This window comes from Eptesicus fuscus, chromosome 1 (assembly GCF_027574615.1).
Source record: "Eptesicus fuscus isolate TK198812 chromosome 1, DD_ASM_mEF_20220401, whole genome shotgun sequence".
In the NCBI taxonomy this organism is placed as follows: Eukaryota; Metazoa; Chordata; class Mammalia; order Chiroptera; family Vespertilionidae; genus Eptesicus; species Eptesicus fuscus.
The window spans coordinates 70,683,261-70,709,089 of NC_072473.1; the positions used below are offsets into that span (position 1 = coordinate 70,683,261).

Below are 25,829 nucleotides of genomic sequence, written 5' to 3' on the forward strand. Positions count from 1 at the left end.
GCCTGACCTGCACCCTCTCCAATCCAGGAGCTGTCAGGGCATGTCCTACTGACAGCATAGGCCCACTCCCCGTGGTTCTCTGCTCTCTGCAGGGCCTGGCTACTTCACCACCACACCCCGCTGTCCGCTCTCTGTCTGCGGGGCCTGGGGGCTTTGCCGCTGCCCTGTGAATTAAGCCACCATGCCCTGCTGTCCACTCTCTGTCTGCTGGGCCTGGAGCTTCTCTGCCGCCACTGCCACCGCCACATGAACAAGGCCGCCACTCCCCGCTGTCCGCTCTCTGCCTGCCGGGCCTGGGGGCTTCGTGGCCACTGCAGTGACAAAGCCCCCAAGCCCCGCTGTGTGCTCTCTGTCTGCGGGGCCTGGGGGCTTTGCCACTGCTGTGGTGACGAAGCCCTCATGCCCCGCTATCCGCTGTCAGTGGTGGTGCTAAAAGGACTGGGGGACTACAGTGGGGCTGAGGGGACTGGCCACCTCTTGGGGCTGGCGATGGTCCCGGGAGCCTACGGGTGTGGCTTGGTGCAGCCGCCCTCGCCTCCTGGGCCTGGTGATGGTCCCGGGAGGCTGCGGGCATGGCGCCCGTCCCCGGCACCCAGGCCGCTTGGCACCTGCGTGTGCAAATTAACCCTTCATCTTTGTTGGGTTAATTTGCATACTCACTCCTGATTGGCTGGCGGGCGTCATGGAGGTACAATCAATTTGCAGCTTTCTCTTTTATTAGTGTAGATATTAATAAAAGCGTAATATGCTAATTAGACCAGGAGACCTTCCCGACGTCCTTCGGGACAAAGCTGGGGGCTTGGCCGGCCTGCAAACCACCCCAAAATGGCCCTCAGCCCCTCACCTAAGCCAGCCGTGCCTCCCAGCGGGGACCCCCACCCTGATCCGGGAGCCCCTTCAGGGCAGACCAGCCGGCCCCCACCCGTGCAGCAGGCCTTTATCTTCTATACTAATAAAAGGGTAATATGCTAATCAGACCGGGAAACCTTCCAGATGTCCTTCCGGACAAAGCCATGGTGGTAGGGCTGAGGCAGAGGTGGTTAGGGGCGATCAGGCCAGGAGGGGAGGCAGTTGGGGGTGATCAGGCCAGCGGGGGGGGGGGGGCAGTTGGGGGCGATTAGGCCAGGAGGGGAGGGAAGTTGGGGGTGATCAGGCCGGGGGGGGGCCGTTGGGGGCGAGCAGGCCAGCAGTGGGGGGCAGTTGGGGGTGATCAGGTTGGTGGGGGGGGCAATTGGGGGTGATCAGGTTGGTGGGGGGGGCAATTGGGGGTGAGCAGGTTGGCAGGCAGAGTGTTTAGGGGTGATCAGGCAGGCAGGTGAGTGGTTAGGAGCCAGTGGTCCTGGATTGCGAGAGGGATGTCCAACTGCTGGTTTAGGCCCGATCCGGCAGTCAGACATCCCCCGAGGGGTCCCAGATTGGAGAGGGTGCAGGCCAGGCTGAGGGACACCCCTCCCCAATACAAGAATTTCGTGTGCTTGGCCACTAGTAGCTCTTATAAGTTCTCAGTAATTCCTGCTATTTGGGGGTTATGGGTATAATGCCATGTCTCCATCATATGACCATATGCCATATGACTGTCAAAGAGGGAGTAAATTGTAGTTGTGAATCACAAGGAACAAAAGGTAGGAAAACATTCTCAGCAATGTTCTCCAGGGGTGGGCATTGTTGGTTGGCACAGTGACTGGAAAGAGGGTGTTCTCATCATTAGCACATAGGAGCCAGGGATGTTAAACATGCTGCAGTGGGTAGGGAGTAGAATATAGTCCTGAACATCAAATTGTTTCATCCGAAATGCCAACAGTGTCCTGTGGAGATACACTTTGAAGGACGCTTTTCTAAGCAATCTCCATTGTTCAAATTTATTTCACCTGTATTTACCAAGTGCTGCCAAAAATCATAGTTAAAATAGTTTTCCAAATGGCTGGCTGACTATATGGATGCCCGCTTATTTGTTGTTTTTTTCCCCATCACAATTTGTCCCCTCTATGTCCTCTTCCATGTCCATCCATTTCCTCCCTCCCCTTCCCTGGCAGTCACCGCACTGTTGCTCATGTCCATGAATTCTCTCTTTTTTTCCTTTTTTGCTCAAACCCTGCACACCCCCCCCCCAACACCACCCTCCCCCACCAGACCTGTCTGCTTTCTCTCTATATATGAGTCTGTCTCTATTTTGCTTGGTAGCTTAGTTTGTTCATTAAATTGCACATATGAGTGAAATCATGTGGTACTTGTCTTGCTCTGACTGGCTTATTTCACTTAGCATAATGTTTTCCAGGTCCATCTTTGCTGTCACAAAGGGTAAAATGTTCTTTTTTTATGACAGAATAATGTTTCTTTATGTAAATATACCAGAGCTTTTTTTTATCCACTCATCTACTGATGGACACTTGAATTCCCGCTTATTTGGGTGGTCTTCTAATCTTTCCTTGCTTTCTCTGGCACTGAACTATCATGATGGTGGGAAATGGTAGAGTCATTATCATCTCTCAAGTTCAAAGACTATATACTATTCCTTTTTCCATGTGTATAACCATTGTTGGCTACCTAGATCAGAGGGTAAAGCTATAAAATCACATTCCTAGGTTTTTTCCTAATCTGCTCAACAGTAGATTGAAGGACAGGGGTGGGTAGATGGATGAATTGAACCAATTATACCCATTATTTAAAGAGATACAGTTCAATGATTTGAGAAGAATGTAAAATATGCAAAAATGGTTTTTACTAAAAGAATGAAAAATGCCAAAAATTTTACTAACTCTGTTTTAGGAATGAATTGGATTCCATTTAAAGTGAAATATTTTTAACAGTGTTTTAGCTCAGGAATTCAGACAAAACTGAGTTTTGGTTTGTGTGCTTCGAAACTAATTTGCTGACTGCTGTGATCCCTGGACAATAGATATTAACTACTTCGGTTATTATCTAAAGTCTGTTTGGAGCTTAATCCTTTATTTCTCTGGAATTTACTAGAGAAAATTAGCGCTTGGAAAGCAGCAGTACTTTCTTGCTGCACTTTGTTTTGGATTTCTATGAGAAGGTGGTACACATCCCATTTACCCTATTTAGATTTTTGTGATGGCTTTCTGCTTTACTCATCTGTTATTTTCAATTTTATTTATAATCATTAAGTTGGACTATGACCTTGTGATTGCTGAGACTGTTCTATGAATTGATCTTAATGGTTCCCTGGAGGGCTGTGTAGTTTTATGGTTAATAACTGTGGTTAAAAAAAAAAAGTGAATTATACATTGGAACACAGATCATTTTCTGAAATACCTAACAACCTTTGCTATATTTATTCAGTTTTAGCTTGGAAATTGTAAGGAATTTTGCTAATATGTATCTGATTTTCATGTTTTCTTATTGCAGAGAGACAACTTTCAGTGGATCCATGCAGTCTGTGTTTGAACTAATTCACTATGTAGGGTGGCTGTCCATTAATGCATTGCGCTTGGAAAGCAGCAGTACTTTCTTGCTGCACTTTGTTTTGGATTTCTATGAGAAGGTGGTACACATCTCATTTACCCTATTTAGATTTTTGTGATGGCTTTCTGCTTTACTCATCTGTTATTTTCAATTTTATTTATAATCATTAAGTTGGACTATGACCTTGTTAGCATAGTTAAATAAGCTACATATTTTAAAGTTAGTGATTATATTCTCACATGAATAAGTGACTTTCATAAAACAAAATGGAAAAACAAATGCTTTTTTTGAAAATTCCAGGTACCACTTTAATAGACATTCTCCTGAATAATGCTGGCCTTAGACAGAAGTCTGTCTCTAGCATCACTTTTTGCTCATCCTTTGTACGTCCCAACCCTTGGCAAAAAATTCAAAGTACCTTCTTGTTTCTTCAGCTCTTTGATCCCATCTTTCAACAGCTTTATTTCTCCCAACACCTATGATTCTGGTGCTCTTGTATTGTTTATTTGGCCTGGACAAAACTATTATTCAGGAATTAGTCACTAATCTGTTTTCCTGGCTTCTTCCCTTCCCCAATACCTAGTTGTCTTGTATTAAATTTGCTTAGAAGTATATTCCTTTGTTTTCTAGGTTGACAGCTAGCTAATAGAATAAGTCAGTACTCATGGAACTTAAGGAGAAAAAAATGGTCCCTTTCACCAACTCTGAGATCTGTCCCCAGAAAAAGAGAAATATTTTAATGATCTTCTGAATATAATCCTCTATGATAATGGTCAATGTTTGGTGAGGTACATTTTTAAGCAGGCTTGTGACTACCTATTCTATTGATGAATCAGGAACGCCCCAACTAGATGGTATACTAGTATTATTGCTTATTCTCTACTGATGATTCTTTGGATGAACTTGTTGAGGGTTCTGGGGAATAATCTATATACTGATGTTATATTCTCTCCAAAAGGTGTGTGACATATATATAAATTATAACCTTCCATTAGTGGTGTTGTTTCCTCCTGGGATCTTCTATCTTGCGCTCCTCAGTCTGGATTCCAGTATCCTGAACCAGCTCTGTTACATTATGCACAGGTACAAGGCCTTTTTACCATTTTATGAATTATTACATTATAATTTTATCTTCATTTTTCAACTATACAATAAGTTATAATTTATTAATACACTATAATAAATTTATTATATATAATTTATAAAATATGAAAACAATAAAATTGTTATCCACTTTATGCCAGGGCCCATGAAATAGGAAACATGGCTTTCTTTTGGAAATGACCTTGTGGTATGAGGCTATTTTAATTGTGTGTTTTATTTAAATGTTACTGGGGGTATAGATTTTAAAAATTTATGGTAACATTTTATGCAATGATACTGCTGCACTCAGCATTGTTAATTCTTATTGCTGTGGCTTAGAGAAAAAGTAGTTATTTGCTAACAACTGGTTTAGTTCTACATAGCTTCTCTGGTGAAAAGAACATTTTCTGGTAGATTAGGGGATGTGTTGCCAGTTATATGAAACTGTAAGTATTATTTCTGATCCCCTCTAATTCTTTCACATATGGACTGAAATTTCTCTTTTTAGTCCTTAAGTGTAGACTCTTGGTATAACTTGCAGGACTATGCCAAGGTTAAAATGTTTAAAAACTAACTAGATAATAGTTTTCAGGCTCAAAGGAAAGGATTACATTTTAAGTGTACCCTTTATCTATCTGCATCTTTTTTCCACATTAATAAAATAGGTTCTGTATTAGTAACTGACAGCTTTTGAGTCTCTGTTAATTTTTAATAGTGAAACATTAAAAGCATTTTGTTTATTTTTTTCTTTTTATTGAAGTATAATTTACATACAGTCAAAGTGCATGTCTTAAATATACAACTTAATATATGAGCCTCTGATGGTTTTTATTCTTTGAGGAAAATGTACCATAAAGGATTTAAAACCTTAATTAGACAGCTGGATATTTGTGTATATGCACATCTGCATATCTAAAATGTATACTTTTGCCCCACTGGCGTGGCACAGTGGTTGAGCTTCGACCTATGAACCAGGAGGTTCAATTCCCAGTCAGGGCACATTCCCAGTTTGTGGGCTCCATCCCCCAGTGCAGGGTGTGCTAAGGCAGCCAATTGATGATTCTCTCTCATCATTGATGTCTCTCTCTCTCTCCCACTCTCTTCCTCTTTGAAATTAATAAAAATATATACTTAAAGATATTTTTTTAAATGTACACTTGTATGTTTAAATTTCAAAGGAATTTAAGGTTAAGCATTTCATTCTATTTGTTCATCCTTTTAGATACCGTAATAATTTGACAGCTGCAAAGAAAAATGAGTCGGTACTAAAGGTATGGATGATAAACCTCTGTTATGTCACCATTGTTTAAAAATTGAGTGTAGATATATATGATCTGATGGGAATAAGAAGGGAAGGGAGAATAGGTGATGATGACACTTTTCTTTTCTTTCCCAATAGAAAAAATCAGAGTTCATATTCAGCAGCAAGACCTATCAAGAATATAATCACTATTTGACAGCCATGGTTGGGTGCCTGTGGACATCCAAACCCTTCCAGAAAGGATCATATTTTGATCCCGAAGTCTTTAAAATAATTGGAATAGCAAAGTACAAAACCAGTTTAAATTTAGTCCATCACCCTGCTCTTTTGAGTTATGCTATTTCCTTTTTGCTAAAGGTAAGGATAGTTAAAATATTTTTAGATTTTATAGAGGAAAACCATGATGGCAGAAATAGAAAATGCCATAAATTTATTGTGTCTGAATTGCAAAACATGTTTAATTATTCTTTTTTTGAATACCAGCTAAATTTTGGACATTGTAGTAAGCTCTGTAAGATCAATTTGTTATAGTATTGCCATCTTAACAATGTTATATCTTCTAATCTATGAACATATTATGTCTTTCCATTTATTTAGGTCATCTTTAGTTTTCTTTATAGTTTTCAATTTATGTTTTACCTTTTGTTGAATTCCTAAGTATTTTATTTTTGATGTTATTGTAAATGGAATTGTTTTATTAATTTCATTTTCAATTACTTATTGCTGCTATATAGAAATGCAATTGACTTGTGAATATTGATCTTATATCCTGAAACTTTGTTGAACTCATTTATTAGTCTTTATAGCTTTTCATTGGATTCTTCAGGGTTTCCTGCAAACAGATAATTTTCTTACCTCCTTTAAAATCGGGATGCCTTTTTTTTTCTTGCCTAATTGCATTCCTTACAGCCTCGGGTACAATGAATGTTGAAGAAAAGTGGCAAGAGTGGACAGGTTTATTTTTTTCTTGATCATGGGGAAAACAGTTTTTTGCCAATATGATGTTAGGGATTTCTATGGATGCCCTTCATGAGGTTACCCTTCCAGTTTTAGTTTGTTGAATGTTTTTATCATGAAAGGGGTGTTGGATTTTGTGAAAGGCTTTTTCTACTTCTACAAACATGATTATGTTGGTTTTTGCCTTCTATTCTGTTGACATGGTATATTACATTAATTGATGTTCAGATGTTTAACCAACCCTACATTCCTGGGATAAATCTCACTTGGTTATGGAGAATGATCCCTTTACATGTTGCCAGATTTGGTTTCCCAGTACTTTGTGGAGGATCAGGGATATTGATTTTTCCTTGTGATGTCTTTGTCTGGACACTTTTATGAAGAAACAACCACCCTCAGTTTCTTGAATATCCTTCTAGAAACGTATTATATATTTCTTTGTAAATTATATTTTTCAACACTATGCACTATACTTTTCTGCCTATTTATTTTTTTAAATAAATCTTTATTGTTCAGATTATTACAGTTGTTCCTCCTTTTCCCCCCATAGGCCCCCTCCACCCAGTTCTCACCCCACCCTCTGCCCTTACCCCCCCCCACTGTCCTCATCCATAGGTGTACGATTTTTGTCCAGTATCTTCCTGCACCCCCACACCCCTTTCCCCCTGAGAATAGTCAGTCCACTCCCTTTCTATGCCCCTGATTCTGTTATATTCACCAGTTTATTCTGTTCATCAGATTTTTTATTCACTTGATTTTTAGATTCACTTGTTGATAGATATGTATGTGTTGTTCACAATTTTTATCTTTACCTTTTTCTTCTTCCTCTTAAAGAATACCTTTCAGCATTTCATATAATACTGGTTTGGTGGTGATGAACTCCTTTAGCTTTTTCTTACCTGTGAAGCTCTTTATCTTACCTTCAATTCCTAATGATAGCTTTGCTGGGTAGAGTAATCTTGGTTGTAGGTTCTTGCTATTCATCATTTTGAATATTTCTTTCCACTACCGTCTGCCCTGCATAGTTTCTGTTGAGAAATCAGCTGACAAACATGTGGGTACTCCCTTGTATGGAACAGTTTTTCTCTTGCTGCTTTTAAGTTTTTTTACATTTTATTTATTATTTTTTTATTAAGGTATTATATGTGTACATATCTTACCATTGCCCCACCCCACTCCACTCCCATACATGCCCTCACCGCCCCAGAGTTTTGTGTCCATTGGTTATGCTTATATGCATGCATACAAGTCCTTCAGTTGATCTCTTATCTTCCCCACCTCTCCCTAACCTTCCTGTTGTAATTTGACAGTCTGTTTGATACTTTACTGCCTCTGTAACTATCTTTTTGTTCCAAAGTTTATAATGTTCTTTATTATCCATAAATGAGTGAGATCATGTATTTTTCTTTCATTGACTGGCTTATTTCACTCAGCATAATGTTCTCCAATTCCATACAGGTTGCTGCAAATGGTAAGAATTCATTCCTTTTTATGGTAGCATAGTATTACATTGTGTAGACGTACCATAGTTTTCTGATCCAGTCATTTGCTGATGGGCACCTAGGCTGTTTCCAGATCTTAGCTATTGTAAATTGTGCTGCTATGAACATGGGGGTGCATATATCCTTTCTTATTGGTGTTTCCAGGTTCTTAGGATATAGTCCTAGGAGTGGGATTACTGGATCAAATGGGAGTTCCATTTTCAGTTTTTTGAGGAAACTCCATACTGTTCTCCACAGTGGCTGCACCAGTCTGCATTCCCACCAGCAGTGCACGAGTGTTCCTTTTTCTCCGCATCCTCGCCAGCACTTGTCATTTGTTGATTTGTTCATGATAGTCATTCTGACAGGTGTGAGATGGTACCGAATTGTCGTTTTGATTTGCATCTCTCGGATAATTAGTGACATTGAGCATGTTTTCATGTGTCTCTTGGCCTTCCTTCTGTCTTCTTTTGAAAAGATTCTATTTAGGTCCGTTGCCCATTTTTTTTATTGGATCATTTTTCTTCCTGTTATTAAGTTGTATAAACTGCCTGTAGATGTTGGAGATTAAACCTTTATCAGTGATACCATTTGCAAATATGTTCTCCCATACAGTGGGCTTTCTTGTTCTTTTGTTGATAGTTTCTTCTGTTGTATAAAAGCTTTTTATTTTGATATAGTCCCATTTGTTAATTTTCTCTTTAGCTTCCATTGTCCTAGGAGCAGTATCAGTGAAGAGGTTCTTTTGGCATATGTCTGAGATTTTGCTGCCTGTGGATTCCTCTAGTATTTTTATGGTTTCCCGTCTTATGTTTAAGTCCTGTATCCATTTTGATTTTATTTTTGTGTATGGTGTAAGTTGGTGATCTAGTTTCATTTTTTTGCATGTATCTGTCCAATTTTCCCAACACCATTTATTGAAGAGACTGTCTTGATTCCATTGTATTTCCATGCCTCCTTTGTCAAATATTAATTGAGCATAGTGGTTTGGGTCAATATCTGGATTCTCTATTCTATTCCATTGATGTATATGTCTGTTCTTATACCAGTACCAGGCTGTTTTGAGAACAGTGGCTTTGTAATACAGCTTGAAATCTGGTATTGACATCCCACCTACTTTATTCTTCTTTCTCAGGATTGCTGTGGCTATTCGGGGTCTTTTTTTATTCCAGAAGAATTTTTGGAGAGTTCTTTCTAGGTCTGTGAAATATGTCGTTGGTATTTTAATGGGGAGTCATTGAATCTATAGATTGCTTTGGGTAGTATGGACATTTTAATGATGTTGATTCTACCAATCCGTGAACGTGGTATGTTCTTCCATCTGCTTACGTCTTCCTCTATCTCTTTTTTTAGTGTCCTTCAGTTTTCCGCGTATAGGTCTTTTACCTCCTTAGTTAAGTTTATTCTTAGGTATCTTAATTTTTTTGGTGTGATGATAAATGGGATTGCTTTTTTAGTCTCTCTTCTGTAAGTTCACTCTTGGTGTATAGAAAGGCCATAGATTTCTTGGTGTTAATTTTGTATCCTGCTACATTGCCGAATTCATTTATTAAGTCTATTAGTTTTTTGACGGAGTCTTTCGGATTTTTTATGTACAATATCATGTCGTCTGCAAATAAGGACAGTTTTACTTCTTCTTTTCCAATTTTGATGCCTTTTATTTCTTCTTCTTGTCTAATTGCAATGGCTAATACTTCCAGGACTATGTCGAACAGGAGTAGTGAGAGTGGGCATCCCTGTCTTGTTCCTGTTCTTAGGGGAAATTTTTTTAGTTTTTGTCCATTGAGTATGATGTTTGCTGTGGATTTATCATATATATCTTTTATTATGTTGAGATATGAGCCTTCTATTTCCACCTTGTTGAGAGTTTTTTTCAAGAAAGGGTGTTGGATTTTGTCAAATGCTTTTTCTGCATCTATTGATATGACTATGTGATTTCTATCTCTCAATTTGTTTATGTGATGTATCACGTTTATTGATTTGCAGACATTGTACCATCCTTGCATTCCTGGGATAAATCCTACTTGGTCATGGTGTATGATCTTTTAATGTACTGCTGGAGCAGATTTGTTAGAATTTTGTTGAGGATTTTGGCATCTATGTTCATGAAGGATATTGTCCTGTAATTTTCTTTCATTGTGTTGTCTTTATCTGGTTTTGGTATTAGGGTGATGCTGGCTTCATAGAAGGAGCTTGGAAGTGTTCCTTCCTCTTGAATTTTTTGGAATAGTCTGAGGAGGATAGGTTTTAGTTCTTCCTTGAATGTTTGGTAAAACTCTCCTGTGAAGCCGTCAGGCCTTGGGCTTTTGTTTGCCGGAAGCTTTTTTTTTTATTATTAATATATTTTATTGATTTTTTACAGAGAGGAAGGGAGTGGGATAGAGAGTCAGAAACATCGATGAGAGAGAAACATCGATCAGCTGCCTCCTGCACACCCCCTACTGGGGATGTGCCACAACCAAGGTACATGCCCTTGACCAGAATTGAACCCAGGACCCTTCAGTCTGCAGGCCGATGCTCTTATCCACGGAGCCAAAATGGTTTCAGCTGCCGGAAGCTTTTTGATGACTGCTTCAATTTCTTCCATAGTTACTGGCCTATTGAGCTGTTTAGATTCTTCCTGATTGAGTTTTGGAAGGTTATATTTTTCTAGGAATATGTCCATTTCCTCCAGGTTGTCCAGTTTGTTGGAATAGAGTTGTTCATAGTATTTTTTAACAATCCTTTGTATTTCGGTGGGGTCTGTTGTTATTTCACCTCTTTCATTTCTGATTTTGTTTATTTGGTTCCTCTCTCTTTGCTTCTTGGTGAGCCCGGCTAGAGGTTCATCAATCTTGTTTATCCTTTCAAAGAACTAGCTCTTGGTTTTGTTGATCTTTTGTATTGTTTCTTTGGTCTCTATGTTGTTTATCTCCGCTCTGATCTTTATTATTTCCTTCCGTCTGCTTACACTGGGCTTTTCTTGTTGCTCTCTCTCTAACTCTTTGAGTTGTTGGGTTAGGTAATTTATTACCATTGTTTCTTGTTTTTTTGCAGTAGGCTTGTAGAGCTATGAACTTCCCTCTCAAGACTGCTTTCGCTGTGTCCCATAGATTTTGGATTGTTGTGTTTTCATTGTCATTTGTTGCCATGATGTTTTTTATTTCTTCCTTGATCTCTCTGGTGACCCAGTCCTTGTTTAATAGCATGCTGTTTAGTCTCCATGTGTTTGATTTCTTTGGATTGTATTTATTGTATTTGATTTCCAGTTTTATGCCACTGTGATCTGAGAAGATGCTTGATATAATGTCTATCTTCTTGAATTTGAAGAGACTTTGCCTATGTCCCAGCATATGATCTATCGTTGAAAATGACCCATGTGCACTTGAGAAGAATGTATATCCTGTGGCTTTGGGGTGAAATGTTCTGAAGATGTCAATTAATTCCATCTAGCCTAGTCAGTCATTTAGGATTGATGTTTCTTTGCTGTTTTTTTGTTTAAAGGATTTGTCCAATGGTGATAGTGGGGTATTAAAGTCTCCTACTATGATTGAAGTGCTATTAATCTCTCCCTTGATATCATCCAGGAGTTTTTTTATGTATTTGGGTGCTCCTATATTGGGTGCGTATATGTTTACCAGAATTATTTCTTCTTGTTGGATTGCTCCCTTTAGTATTATGTAGTGGCCTTCCTTATCTCTTGTTATAGCATTTACTTTGATGTCTATTTTGTCAGATATAAGTATTGCTACCCCAGCTTTTTTTTTCATTTCCATTTGCCTGAAAGATATTTTTCCATCCCTTACCTTTCAATCTGTGTGAGTCTCTTGTTCTGAAGTGGTTCTCTTGTAGACAGCATACATATGGGTCCTGTTTTTTATCCATTCAGCCACTTGATGTCTTTTGATTGGAGCATTTCGTCCATTTACATTTAAAGTTATTACTGAAAGGTATTTGTTTGTAATCATATCTATTTTTGTGTCTGTGTTCCTTCTTAGCTGTTTATTTCTTCTTTGTACAGTATTCCCTTTAGCATTTCTTGCATTGCTTGTTTGGTGGTGATAAACTCCCTTAGCATTTTTTTTGTCTTTGAAGCACCTGATTTCCCCTTCAATTTTGATTGATAGCCTTGCTGAATAGAGTATTCTCGGATTCAGTCCTTTGCTTTGCTACAGTTTGTATACCTCCTTCCATTCCCTTCTAGCTTGATGTGTTTCTGTTGAGTAATCATTTGACAATCTGATGGGTGTTCCTTTGTAGGTAACTCTCTGTCTCTCTCTTGCCGCCTTTACGATTCTCTCTTTGTCATTTATATTTGCCATTGAAATTATGACATGTCTTGGTGTGGGTCTTTTGGGGTTGATCCTGCTTGGGACTCTCTGTACTTGTGTAACTTTTTTCTTCCCCATATCCGGGAAGTTTTCTGTCATTATTTCTTCAAATAGATTTTCTAATCCTTGCTGCTCTTCTTGTCCTGCTGGCAGCCCTATTATACGCGTGTTACTTCATTTCATGTTGTCCTGAAGCTCCCTTAGGCTTTCCTCCTGCTTTTTTATTTTTTTTCTCCAATCGCTATTCAGATTGTGCTTATTTCTGTACCTGATGTTCTAACGCACTAATTCGGTCCTCTGCTTCTTGTTGTCTACTGTTGAAACTTTCCATGGTGTTTTTGATTGTAGCTATATCACTTTTCATTTCTTCCTGATTCTTGCATAAGTTGTTGATTTTCTCATTCATCCGATGTATAAATTCCACGACCATTACTCTGAACTCTTTTTTGGTCATGTTGCATGCTTCAGTTTCACTAATTTCCTTTCTTGGCGACTCCTCATTTTCTTTCCTCTGTGAATTGTTTCGTCTCCCCATTCTGACTATCACCAGAAAGCTCAAACTTCAATTTTCGTGGACCTGGGCTGTGTGCTGTGGGGACTTCGCACCACCCGAGTTTCACTGAAGTGCTCTGACACTAGGACATGTGGCTGCCTTTGGTTGGTGGGAACCAGGCTTGCCCAGGGTCAGTGTCCCCAGTGTTCCATGTGGTCTCGTGTGCACACTTAGAATCAGGGGCCTTGTCTGCACCACACTGTTGGTATGTGCTGAAAATGAGATCCTTAGCATGTGCCAGGAGTCAGAGTTTCCCTGTGTCTGCACTAAGAATCGAGTGTCAGAGTCCCTGTTGCCTCGTGCGGCTTCTCGTTGAGAATCAGGGTCCCTGTGTGTGTGCATGCACCAACAATTGGAGTCAATGGCTCTTAGTGTGAATGCACTGTGTGTCAGGGATCCCAGCTAGCTGTGTCCAGCGTGCCAGATTCCCTGAAGTGGAGCTGCGTCCTGTGTGTGCTCTCTCTACTGACCCAAACCGGCTAGGATTTCGCACACTCTCAAATTCCTGAAGGGGAGCTGCCTCCGTGCGCCGAGCTCTCAGATTCCCCGAAGGGGAGCTGCGTCCCTGAGCCAAATTCCCTGAAGGGGAGTCCTCCATGCGTGCTCTCAGATTCCCGGAAGGGGAACTGTGTCTGTCCCGTGCTCCAGATTCCCCGAAGGGGAGCTTTGTCCTACATGCTAAATTCCCTGAAGGGGAGCGCGTCCATGCGTGGGTGCTCTGCAGCTTGGGCGAGGGGTGGGTCTATCAGTTACTGTGGCCCTATCCGCGAGCCTGCGGGGAGGGGGATAGGCTCTTTGACTCACGGAAATCTGCTGCCAGGAAGTCTGGATTCTTGTTGTCTGTTGGTCTGAAGCTATGATAGCAGTTCTCTGTCCCCAGTGGCTGCAGGGTCCTGGTTTGTGTCTGAAGCCAGGATCCTAGTCTCAGGCAGCTCTGTTTCACAAGATGGCGTGGTCTCCGTGCCCGCACCAGCTCCCGAGAAGATCCGCTTTGTGCGCGGGGCTCCGCCGTCTTAAGACTGCCCGGTTTGGAAGACCTGCAGAATCTAACTGACCCTAGCTCATACACACACACACACCACACATGTCTACACTCTCCTCTATGGGTTCCTCACTCTCTCACACTCCCTCCCTCCCTACCTTCCTGCCGGTTGCCATCTTTTTTCTCCCTCTTGCTGCTTTTATATTCTTTCTTTGTCTTTTGCCCTTGGCATTTTAATTATGATGTGTCTTGGTGTGGTCCTCTTTGGAGTCCTTTTGTTTGGGGTTCTGTGCGCTTCCTGGACTTGTAAGTCTATTTCTTTCACCAAGTGGGGGAAGTTTTCTGTCATTATTTCTTCAAATAGTTTTTCAGTATCTTGCTCTCTCTCTTCTTCTGGCACCCCCATAATTCGGATGTTGGTATGCTTGAAGTTGTACCAGAGGCTCCTTACACTATCTTCATATTTTTGGATTCTTTTTTCTTTTTGCTTTTCTGGTTGGGTGTTTTTTGCTTCTTCGTATTTCAAATCTTTGACCTGATTCTTGCGATCCTCTGGTCTGCTGTTGGATCTCTGTATATTATTCTTTATTTCAGTCAGTGTATGCTTAATTTCCAGTTGGTCCTTTTTCATATCCTCGAGGGTCTCACTAAGTTCCTCGGAGGTTTCTAGAAGATTCTTGAGTAACCTTATAACTGTGGTTTTGAACTCTATATTCAGTAGTTTGCTTTCCTCCATTTCTGTCATTTGTGACCTGTTTCTTTGTCTCTGCATTTTGGCTGTTTCCCTGTGTTGATAGAGTGGCTTTGTGTGCTAGGTCTCCTATAGGGCCCAGTGGCTCAGTCTTCCTAATTACCTGAGGTGGACACTCTTGGTGCACCCCTTTGTTGGCTGTGTGCACAGTTCTGTTGTAGTAATGCCTTGATTGTTGTTGGTATCACTGAGAGGAATTGACCTCCAGGCCAATTGGCTGTGAGGATCAGCTGTGTCTATGATGGGAGAACTGCTGTGCTAGAGACACCCTTGTGGGGCAAGACTTGCTTCAGTGGGGCTTTGGTGCTCACTGAGTCTGCCCCCCTGAGTGTGTCCCTTATGGATCTGAGGAGTTGTAATCTGGATGGTTCCACTCTGACCACTGAGTACACTGGCTCTTGGATCTCCAAGGAGGTGCATATTTAGCCTCTGCCTGAGGCCACCCAGCAGGAGCTATGGAGATATCTGCAGATTCCTCTTTTTTGTTTGGAGTTTGGAGGTGCCCAGATGAAGCCCAGCTGTGAAGCAGTGCAAGCTGCTGTGGGGCCTTGGGCATTCTTTTGGAAGTTCTGGGGCTCTCTGACCCAGCTGCAGTTTGTTAGGTAATTTTAGATTGCAAGGGGCCAGGCCATTCATATGCAAAAGCCTCTATGCACAGCTTGGGTGGGGCAGGGTCTCAGGAAATCAATAGCTATGGCTGATCCTCAGCCCTGTCCTAAGAGGCCCCCTGGGTCTCAGTGTCCCATGGTAATCGCTGCAAGCACCTCTGAGAGAAATCGTCCTCGAGTTCCGCCTGATGCCAAACAGTCCAGTTTCTCCCTGTATGAGTCTGGGTCCCCAGAGTCTTGCCCGGAACTGGAGTTCAGATTAGTCAGGAGCTTGTGTCTCCTTCCAGATTGAGAAAGACAAGCGCATCCTCAGTTGCCAGCCCTTTCCGCGTGCGCGCCTCCGTACCTCTGCACTTTACTTCCGCAGCTCCTCTGAGTCTCAGTGTGCTTTTTTCTTCCCTTCTAGTTGTAGAATTTCCACTCAGCCAGCCTTCCTGTGGTTCTGGATGATGTCCGTTTTGTCTTTTAGTTGTAGTTTTGAAGTGATTGTGCAAGGCAGCAATTTCAGGTGTTTACCTATGCCGCCATCTTGGTTTCTCTCTCCTGCCTCTTGAGTTTTTTATTTAATATCTTGGCTTTGGTTTCATATTTGTACATAAAGGGCTTCCTCATTCTTTGTGATGTCTCTGTAGTATTTCATTGTATGGATCTAACATAAGTTAAACATGTAACTTATAAGTTAGCATTTAAGTTGTTTCTTAACCTTGTTATTAAATTATACTTCAATGAATGTTCTTAAACTATATGCATCATTTCAAACATATGTAGGTGTGTCTGTTGGATAAAATTGCTCCAAGTGGAATTGCTTTTAAAAGGGTATATCTTTTGTTCTGGCCAGTGTGGTTCAGTTGGTTGGAGCATCATCCTGTATACCAAACGGTTGTGGGTTCAATCCCTAGTTGGAGCATGTACTGAAGGCAAACAATCGATGTTCTCTATTCTATCTCAAATCACTGTTTCTTCCTCTCTCTCTCTCTCTCCTCCTCCTCCTCCTCCTCCTCCTATCTCTCTTTCTAAAATGAATATGAATATCCTGCCTAGCTGGGGAGGCTTAGTGGTTGAACATCGACCTATGAACCAAGAGGTCACCAGTTCGGTTTCCAGTCAGGGCACATGTCTGAGTTGCGGGCTCAATTCCCCTTGGTGGCACGCAGGAGGCAGCCAATCGATGTTTCTATCTCTCTAGCCCTTTCCATCCCCTTCTCTGTAAAATTAATAAAAACGTGTTTTAAAAAATAAGCAGCTGAAATCGGTTTGGCTCAGTGGATAGAGCGTCGGCCTGCGGACTCAAGGGTCCCAGGTTCGATTCCGGTCAAGGGCATGTGCCTTGGTTGCGGGCACATCCCCAGTGGGGGGTGTGCAGGAGGCAGCTGATCGATGTTTCTCTCTCATTGATGTTTCTAACTCTCTATCCCTCTCTCTTCCTCTCTGTAGAAAATCAATGGAATATATTTTTTTAAAAAAAGCATATCCTTGGGTGAGGATTTTTTTTAAAGGGTATATCCTTAATTTTATTAGGTATTGTCAAACTGCTTTCAGTAGAAGTTATGCCAATTTACATTATTGCTAACAATGAATGGGTGTCAATTTCTTCATACCCCTTCAACACAGTTGCATCCAATTCTTATTTGGAAAAGCATGTAATGAATCATAGATAGAGCAGAATTGCTTTTCATAAGTCAATTTTTTTTTTCTTTTCGAGTGTGTGTGTGTGTTTAAGGAAGGTTGGTTCTGAAAGGAGAAATTTTAGAGGCACAGAGCACATGTAGTAGAAGGTGAAATTGTCATTTTTGTAGTTGATTATGGTTCTGAAAATACTAGGCTTTAATGCCAATCTTGCTTTTCAAAGAATGCTTTTTGAGCCCTGATTATCACCAGCTAACGGCTCACTAAGTATCTTACTTTTGAGGTGGAAAAAATAATCTCTGGGCCATGTTAGTATAATTGAATTCTGACAATTTTACTGAATTATCACATTGTAAATATTTCAAATTAGCCAAATTTTTATAAGTAATTCAGTGAATTTAATTTGACCAATCAGTTCTCAGTATCAAAGAGCACAGCTCACTTTTTTTCTTAAATGAGATTCTATTTTTTTAATGTTTATATTGATTTTTTAAATGTTTTTATTGATTTTAGAGAAGAAGGGAGAGAGAGATAGGAACATCGATCATCTGCCTTCTGCACGCCCCATACTGGGTATTGAGCCTGCAACCCGGGCATGTGCCCTGACAGGGAATCGAACCAGTGACCTCTTGGTTCGTGGGTTGGCTCAACCATTGAGCCACACCAGCTGGGCTGCAGCTCAATTTTTGAGTTGAAATATGTTTTGAATATTTTTAGAGCCTACATTTCAGGAAATTCTGAAGTTCTAGGCTTTCTAATCATAAATTACCTTTGAATTAATAGCTAGTTGTTTCTTTGTTTATTCATTTAGTACATATTTATTTATTTAGTGTCCACTGTGCTTCTGGCACTAGGGATACAGTGATTAAGAAGACAGATACTGCCTGGCTGGCATGGCTCAGTGGTTGAGCATCAACCTATGAACTAGGTCACAGTTCAGTTCCCATTCAGGGCACATGCCCGGATTGCAGGCTTGATCCCCAGTGTGGGTGTGCAGGTGGCAACCGGTTGATAATTCTCTTTTATCATTGATGTTTCTATCTCTCTCGCTCCCTCTCCCTTCCTCTCTGAAATCAATAAAATGTTTTTTTAAAGAAGATAGATACTATCTCTGCCCCAATGGAGTTTATATGTTAACACGAAGAAACAATAAGTAATGTAATAAGTGGACATACTTTTTTTAAATTTTGAGAAAGGCTTTGTAGGACATAGGCAGGGTGGGGTGAGAGAGTGACTTAAATGTTGTCAGGGATGGATGTTCAAGCAGGCCTTTTTGAGGAGGTGACATTTGATCTGAGATTTCTTCTAAAAGATGAGAATAAGCCAGTATGAATATCTGGATGAAGAGCATTCCAGGTAGTAGGAACAGTAAAATGGCTCAAGGGGTTCAAGGAAAAAAGGAAGGCCCGTTTGACTTAGGGGTTAAGGAACAAGAGGGAGAATGGAATGAAATAAGGTTGGAGAAATCCAGGGACTGTTTATATTACAGGTCTGTTAGGAGTGTCTATTAGCAGTTGAAAGATTTTTAAACAGGGTTGTAGTATGCTCTGAGTTAATATTTAATAGAGATCACTTTGGCTTTTTCATGGAGGGTAGAGTTATAAAAGGAGGCCCGAGTGTAGTGGAGGCACCAACTGGGAGGCTATTGAAGTCCATACAAAAGATACAAATAGACATAGTGGAATGAAGAGAAGCAGACTGATTGGAGATATATTGCAGAGGTAGAATAAACAGCATTTGATAACTTGATTAGAAGTGGGAATGAGGGGGAAAAGGACTTTTGAGTTTTTTGAATTGAGCATCTGGGTTGATGGTGGCTCCATTTGTTAATAAGAGGAATACTCATTAGAGAAGAGGAGAAGTTATTTGGTTTTGGGGAAAGACAAGTTGAGAATCAAGATCCGTTTTGACCTACTTAAGTTTAAGATGCCTGTGACATATCTAAGAAGAAGTGTTAAGTAGGCTGTTTGAAATAGGGGCTTGGAACTCAGGAGAGAGGTTGGAACTAGATAAATAAATGTGGAATTCATCAGGATGGACTATATGTTATCAGTTCCAAAAACATACGTTTTTCACTTTTTAACTTCTCAGAGATCAGGATGCTTCTTCTGATTTATATCAGCCAGGCAGCAATCATGATATAGTTGTCATTTGCTGTTTTGGAGTGTGTACAGGCAGACTGCCAGAATCAGACCTTGCAGAATGGAAGTCGGCAGCTTGAGGGGAAAATTGGAGACCATGGAAACACTGTTTTAAGTCACAAAAACCAAATGACTTGGAGGAAGAGGGGAGGAAAACAATGAAACATGTTATAGATTTTTCTTGAAACAGGAGCTTTATGTCACTGGAATCCTGGGTACCAGTAGCTTTTAGTTCCTTTAAGAAATGTTGCATCATCAGCACTGGCACAGAGGGTGCTATTGTGTGAACAAACTTAGATATCCACAACTCTTGCATATAAAGTGATTCAGAAGAGTTGGACTCTGAATGTAAAGTTTTAGAAATACTTTCGCCACTTAATTTTATATATATTTATCATTTCATGTTTATAAAAATGATACATGTTCAAAATCTGCCTATATCTAAAGCTCTTACAATCTTTATAAAATAAAAAATTCTAAGTGTTGATAAAATTGTGTTATATATAGTTTAATAGGCAGAGTTTTTTCTTAGTTATGTATAAAATATGTTGTTTGTTAGAATTGATGGCTTTTCAGTGAAATACAGTAGGTGATAGTTAAGGCCAGGGAATAAATGGGGTCACTTAGGTCCGAGTTTTCATAAAAGAATTACAGAGCTTTATAGAATCTACTGTGTACACAAATTGTCTCACCATACTTCCTCCTCATTCTTCAAGATTCTCTCTTTCTCTTCCCTTCCCTTCCATTTCCACCCCAGTGGCTGAACACAGAATTTAAAAAAAAAAAAATAAGGCCATAGATTAGCAAAACAGTACTCACTTTATCCACTGGTTTAATTTTCCTTCTGTTTATGCTTCTAGGAAGAAATATGGAAAGTTATAGTGGGTATTTATTCAAAAGGAATCCAAGAGTGATAGTAGGAATAGAATGTAGCAAATAGATCAGTGAAGAGCTATCTTAATGTTCGGTAATTTTTGCTAACTAAATATTTCAATCCCCATAAGACCCCACTTCTTTATTTTGTGTGTATTTTTTTTTAAGGAATACCCAGAAGAAAGGACAGTAAATGTGAGCTCCATTCGGGTAAATACATTTATTTTATCATTTTCAGGGATTTCATACAGCATCATTTTATCAGAAGAATTTATACTTTCACTTTTTCCCAAACCTTAAGCCTACTTCCTCCACAAAGTCAAAGTGAAATGTTTACCTTCTGAATTCATCCCCATGACATTTATGTGAATTTATTGGCACATACCCTCTATAGTCTTCTCTAAAAATATAACTATTTGTAATTTGACTCTTGCTGTTGTGACCATGCTTCTCATTTTACAGTACAGTTGCATATATTCAAAATGTGATTATAAGGCTAGTTTAACAAACCCAAACACAGTTGTCTCATTATTCTAGAAAATCTGCTGTGTACATATTTAATGTAGGCAGTAATATAATAATATCTATTCCTGTATTATCTAGTTTAGATGCTAAATTCCTAGAGCATGGGAGTGATAACCCATTTCTATTTCACAATTCTTACTCAGTTGAACAGCTAAAATTTTTTGCCAATATAATAAAAGGAATGTTTAGCTCTTAAACTTTGGGTACTTTCTGGTTTGTTTATTACTTAGTGAATGAGAAGGTAGAGAATAAGCATAGTAAATATTCAATAAATAATCTTCCCCTTTTTTGTGCCTACAGGGAAAGAAATGGAATGAATATTTGGACTATTTATTTTCAGAGGGCTTACAAGGCTTGAAACTTTTCATAAGAAGTAGTATTCATCATTCTTCTGTCCCCTGATCAGACAGCATAAACTCCATGATCAACATGAAATGAATGCTGACAGAAACAAACCAAGCATACTGGACTAAATTCCTTCCTCATTGCCAGAGAGGCCAAGTGGCTCACCTTGAGTTTCCATATACTTTTTACTAACACACTGTCATCCTCAGGTAGTGCTTGGACTGGCCTTTGATCATGGCTCAGGAGAGCTTTGATGTGGCTAGCTTTGTTTTTCGGGGTCTAGATTCTAATGCACTAGCGAAAAATGATTTAATCATCAGGCTCTACCTTTCACCAAATTATATATAAAGAGATATATCCATTATGTGGTGGGGCTTTTCACATTCTTGTGGAGTATAAGCTGCCTTGATGGATGACAGAGGTGATATACAGTAGCAATTAAGCCACAGACATACTTATGCAAAATACTCTGCTGTCTCTATGAAACCTCCATGGATACTGCCATTTTTTTCTGACTGTGAGCAATAGCACCAACACCAAGTTAATGAGTAGTTGGCTGATTCCTTGGTTTTCACTGGCAACAACTTGATGAGAGAAGGAAGGAGAGAAAATTATGGGATAATCAAGACATTCCTACTTATTACGGGTTTGATTTCATGAAACTGCTCTAGTTTGTGTGTATATATGTATATACCCCATTTTTAAGTGTTTAGGCAACGTTATTTTCAGGAATAATTCTGAAGCCTTTTTAAAAACTTTGTGATAGCTAGAATATCTTGCTGAAAATTTACTTTAAATTTCGCTTCAGTGCTACGGAGTAACTCTCTCTTTTAATAAAATTCATATCATTTGAGAGAAATCAAGTGGAATTTTTTATTTTAGGGCACATTTTTATGGTTCTTTTTTCTTTTAAAGCAAAATTTTAAACTATATTACTGGTTAATGTTCAGAATAGAATCTCATTTATAAATTCATTGTTTTTATTCAATACATTTTTACTGAGCATATTGTGTGCCAGGTATTCTGTGTGCTGATTATAACAGCTGTGACCAATACGAAGTACTGGCTTTTGTGGAATTTAGTATATCCCATTGGAGAAGACAGACAATAAAACAGTAAATAAATATATAAAATCAGTTGATATAAAGAAAAAGCAGGGAATAGAAACAGAATGTTGAGAGGATTGCTATTTTAGATAAGGTGGTTAGAGAAGACCTGTTTGAGAAGTGACATATGCAGAGGCCCTAATGAAATAAGTGTATGCGCCATGTGAATATTTGAGGAAAGCATTCTGGGCAGAGGTAAAGGCAAGTGAAAAGGCTTAAAAATGTTAACTTTCTTGGCCTGTTTGAATAATAATAGGCCAGTAAGATAAAAACAGTGATTAAGGGATAGGAATGGTAAGAAATGAAACAAGAGAAAGCCAGAGAGTAGTTCATGAAAGTCCTTATAGCCCAGAATGGATATATAATGGGAAGCCATTAGAAGAACTGAGAGCAGAGGAGTGACATAATTTGATTTTCCTAAATGGAACTGTAGTGTGAAGTTAGACTGAAGAGGAATTAGTGTGAAAGAGAGACCAGTTAGTTAGGTTATTACAGTGTTCCAGGCAAGAGTCTTCGATTAGCGTGACTGATGAGGAGGAAATGTTTAGATATTGGATTCAGGCTCTACTTTACTGGTAAAGGTAGAAAAGATAGGATCTGCTGATAATGGGTATAAGGAGAGGGAAGAAGATGGGTAAAGGATGACTTTCGGGTTTTTGACTGAGAAACTGGGTAAATTCTGGGATGCAGAGAGGAGGCATACTGGAAGAAGAACCAGTGTGGAGGAGTGTGGAATCAGTTCTGTTGAGGCCATGTTAAGTTGCAGATGCTGAGTAGTCAGCTGAATATCTAAGTCTAGATTTCAAGATACAAGTTGGAATTGGCAAAATTAATTTGGGAGTTATTAGAATAGCCACAGCATTGGATGAGATCATTTAGTATAGCTGGGAAAGAGGTGGCAAAGGACTGAGCTTTGAGGTGTGCCAATGTTAAAAATCAGAGAGGGGGAGGAACCGGCAAAAGACTGAGAAGGACCCTCCAGTGCTAGAAGAAAAGTCAGGGACTGGTGTGCTGGAAGCCAAGTGAAGAAAATGTTTCAAAGGAGTGTTTAATGGTGTGGAATGTTGCCCGTAAGCTGAAAAAAAAGAAGCTTTAGCTGATTCGAAGTAAATGTGATAGCTTCCCCAATGGGTAACCTCATATAAAGAGGCCTCTTTTGTTTTTAAGTTTGTATTCCAAATAACTTTCCATATTGTTTTTTAGAACATGATATTTTTGTCTTTAAGATCATATAGAACTCTAATTATGTGAAGGGATTTGATTATTTAACCCCTAATAATCTTCAGATTATCAAAGGAAGCTTTTCTAAACTTTATGATCCAGAAGGAAAAAAAATATTTCTTTAGGTTTTTCATTTGTTCAATAATTATCTCCTGGGTGCCCTGGCTGATGCTCATTCAATGGTTAGAGCACTGGCCTGTGCATCAAAGGGTCTTGGGTTCAATTCCCAATCAAGGGCATGTACCTGGGTTGTAGGTTTGATTCCTATGGCATGTGTGAGAGGCAACCAATCAGTGTGTCTCATATCAATGTCTGTCTGTCTCTCTCTCTCTCTCTCCTTCTCCCCCTCCCCCATCCTATTCCTCCCTCCCTCCCCCTCCTTGCCTATCTCCCTCCCTTCCACTCTCTCTAAAAATCAATAGAAAAAATATCCTCAGGTGAGGATTAAAAAAAAATTGTTATTATTATTCCCTGGGCTCCTTTTTGCCTTAATTTTTCTTGATCAATGTTTTAATTCATTTAAGGTTAGATATGGGGGGACAGGAAGAACTTATATGCATATATGGTGAAGGCCTGAGGTAGGGATGGGAGTGAGGTGGAGGGGGTCAATGGAAGAAAAAAAAGGGACATCTGTAATACTTTCAACAATAAAGATAATTTAAAAAAATATTACATAGCCCTGGCTGGTGTGGCTCAGTTGATTGAGTGTCCCCCATTAACTGAAAAGTCGCTGGTTCCATTCCCGGCCTAGGCACATACCCAAGTTGTGGGTTTGGTACCTGGTCCAGGTGTGTGCAGGAGGCAACCTATCTATGTTCTCTCTATCTCCCTCCCTCCCTTTCCCTCTCCCTCTCTCACCCTCTTTCTAAAATCAATAAAAACATATATTTTGTTCCACATTTAACAGTCCATTGTAGCTAAACAGTGCCTTCTTTTTTTACTAGATTTATTGGGGTGACATTGGTCAACATGAACATATATGTTTCAGATGTGGATTTCTATGTTACCACTAGAGGCCCAGTGCACGAAATTCATGCACGGGGGTGGGGGGGTGGTGTCCCTCAGCTCAGCCTACACCCTCTTTAATCTGGGACCCCTCGAGGGATGTCCGACTGCCCATTTAGACCTGATCCCGGTGAAATCGGGCCTAAACGGGCAGTCAGACATCCCTCTCACAATCCAGGACTGCTGGCTCCCAACTGCTCGCCTGCCTGCCTTCCTGATTGCCCCTAACTGCTTCTGCCTGCCAACCTGATCACCCCCTAACCACTCCCATGCCAGCCTGATTGATGTCTAACTGTTCTCTTGCCAGCCTGTTTGCCCCCAACTTCCCTCCTCTGCTGGCGTGGTCACCCCTAACTGCTCTCCCCTGCAGGCTTGATCGCCCCCAACTGCCCTCCCTTGCAGGCCTGGTCCCTCCCAACTGACCTCCCCTGCTGGCCTGATTGCCCACAACTGCCCTCCCTTGCAGACCTGGTCCCTCCCAACTGCCCTCCCCTGCTGGCCATCTTGTGTCCACATGGGGGCAGCCATCTTTCACCACATGGGGCTAGCCATCTTGTGTGTTGGAGTGATGGTCAATCTGCATATTACTTTTATTTGATACTAGAGGCCCGGTGCAAGAAATTCGTGCACGGGGGCAGGGGGGTGTCCCTCAGCCCAGCTTGCACCCTTTCCAATCTGGGACCCCTTGAGGGATGTCCGACTGCCTGTTTAGGCCTGGTCCCACCTGACATCCCTCTGACAATCCAGGACTGCTGGCTCCCAACTGCTCGCCTGCCTGCCTTCCTGATTGCCCCTAACCGCTTCTGCCTGCCAGCCTGATCACCCCCTAATCACTCCCATGCCAGCCTGATTGATGTCTAACTGCTCCCCTGCCAGCCTGTTTGCTCCCAACTTCCCTCCTCTGCCGGCCTGGTCACCCCTACCTGCCCTCTTCTGCAGGGTTGATTGCCTCCAACTACCCTCCCTTGCAGGCCTGGTCCCTCCCAACTGCCTTCCCCTGCTGGCCATCTTGTGGTGGCCATCTTGTGTCCACATGGGGGCAGGATCTTTGACCACATAGGGGCAGCTATCTTGATCTTGTGTGTTGGAGTGATGGTCAATCTGCATATTACTCTTTCATTAAATAGGATAGAGGCCTGGTGCACCAGTAGGGACCAGCTGGTTTGCCCTGAAGGGTGTCCTGGGTCAGGGTGGGGGTCCCTTGGGGCATGGGGCAGCCTGGGCCAAGGGCCTGTGGTGGTTTGTAGGCTGGCCATGCCCCCCTGGGGACCCAAGTGGAGGCCCTGGTATCTGGGATTTATTTATCTTCTAAAATTGAAACTTTTTAGCCTGGAGCGGAGTCCAAAGCAGGCCAGGGCTGCAGAAGCTTGGCTTCCTCCATCGCCAGGGGCAACCCTAGCCTCCTGCTCTCTCCAGCTCCATGGATGCCGCCATTTTTGTTGGGATTTATTTATCTTCTATCATTGAAACTTTGTAGCCTTTAGCAGAGGCCTGAGCTGGCCAGGGTGTGCGGAAAGCTTGGCTTCCTCCATCACCGTGGAAACCCAAGCCTCCCTCCTGCTCTCTCTGCGGCTGCAG

General features: G+C 40.9%; 1 protein-coding gene across 1 annotated transcript in view; it reads left to right on the forward strand.

Annotated features, from left to right (window-relative positions):
* Window positions 1–23,884, forward strand: part of CENPI (centromere protein I) — a 65,256-nt gene extending 41,372 nt beyond the window's left edge. Inside the window, exons 17-22 of the mRNA XM_054720366.1 lie at window positions 3,367–3,502; window positions 4,382–4,506; window positions 5,729–5,777; window positions 5,906–6,124; window positions 20,218–20,259; window positions 20,875–23,884. Of these exons, the coding sequence (XP_054576341.1) occupies window positions 3,367–3,502; window positions 4,382–4,506; window positions 5,729–5,777; window positions 5,906–6,124; window positions 20,218–20,259; window positions 20,875–20,976 (673 nt within the window). The 3' untranslated portion in view covers window positions 20,977–23,884. The remainder of the gene's footprint in view (window positions 1–3,366; window positions 3,503–4,381; window positions 4,507–5,728; window positions 5,778–5,905; window positions 6,125–20,217; window positions 20,260–20,874) is intronic.
* Window positions 23,885–25,829: the final 1,945 nt, after the last annotated feature.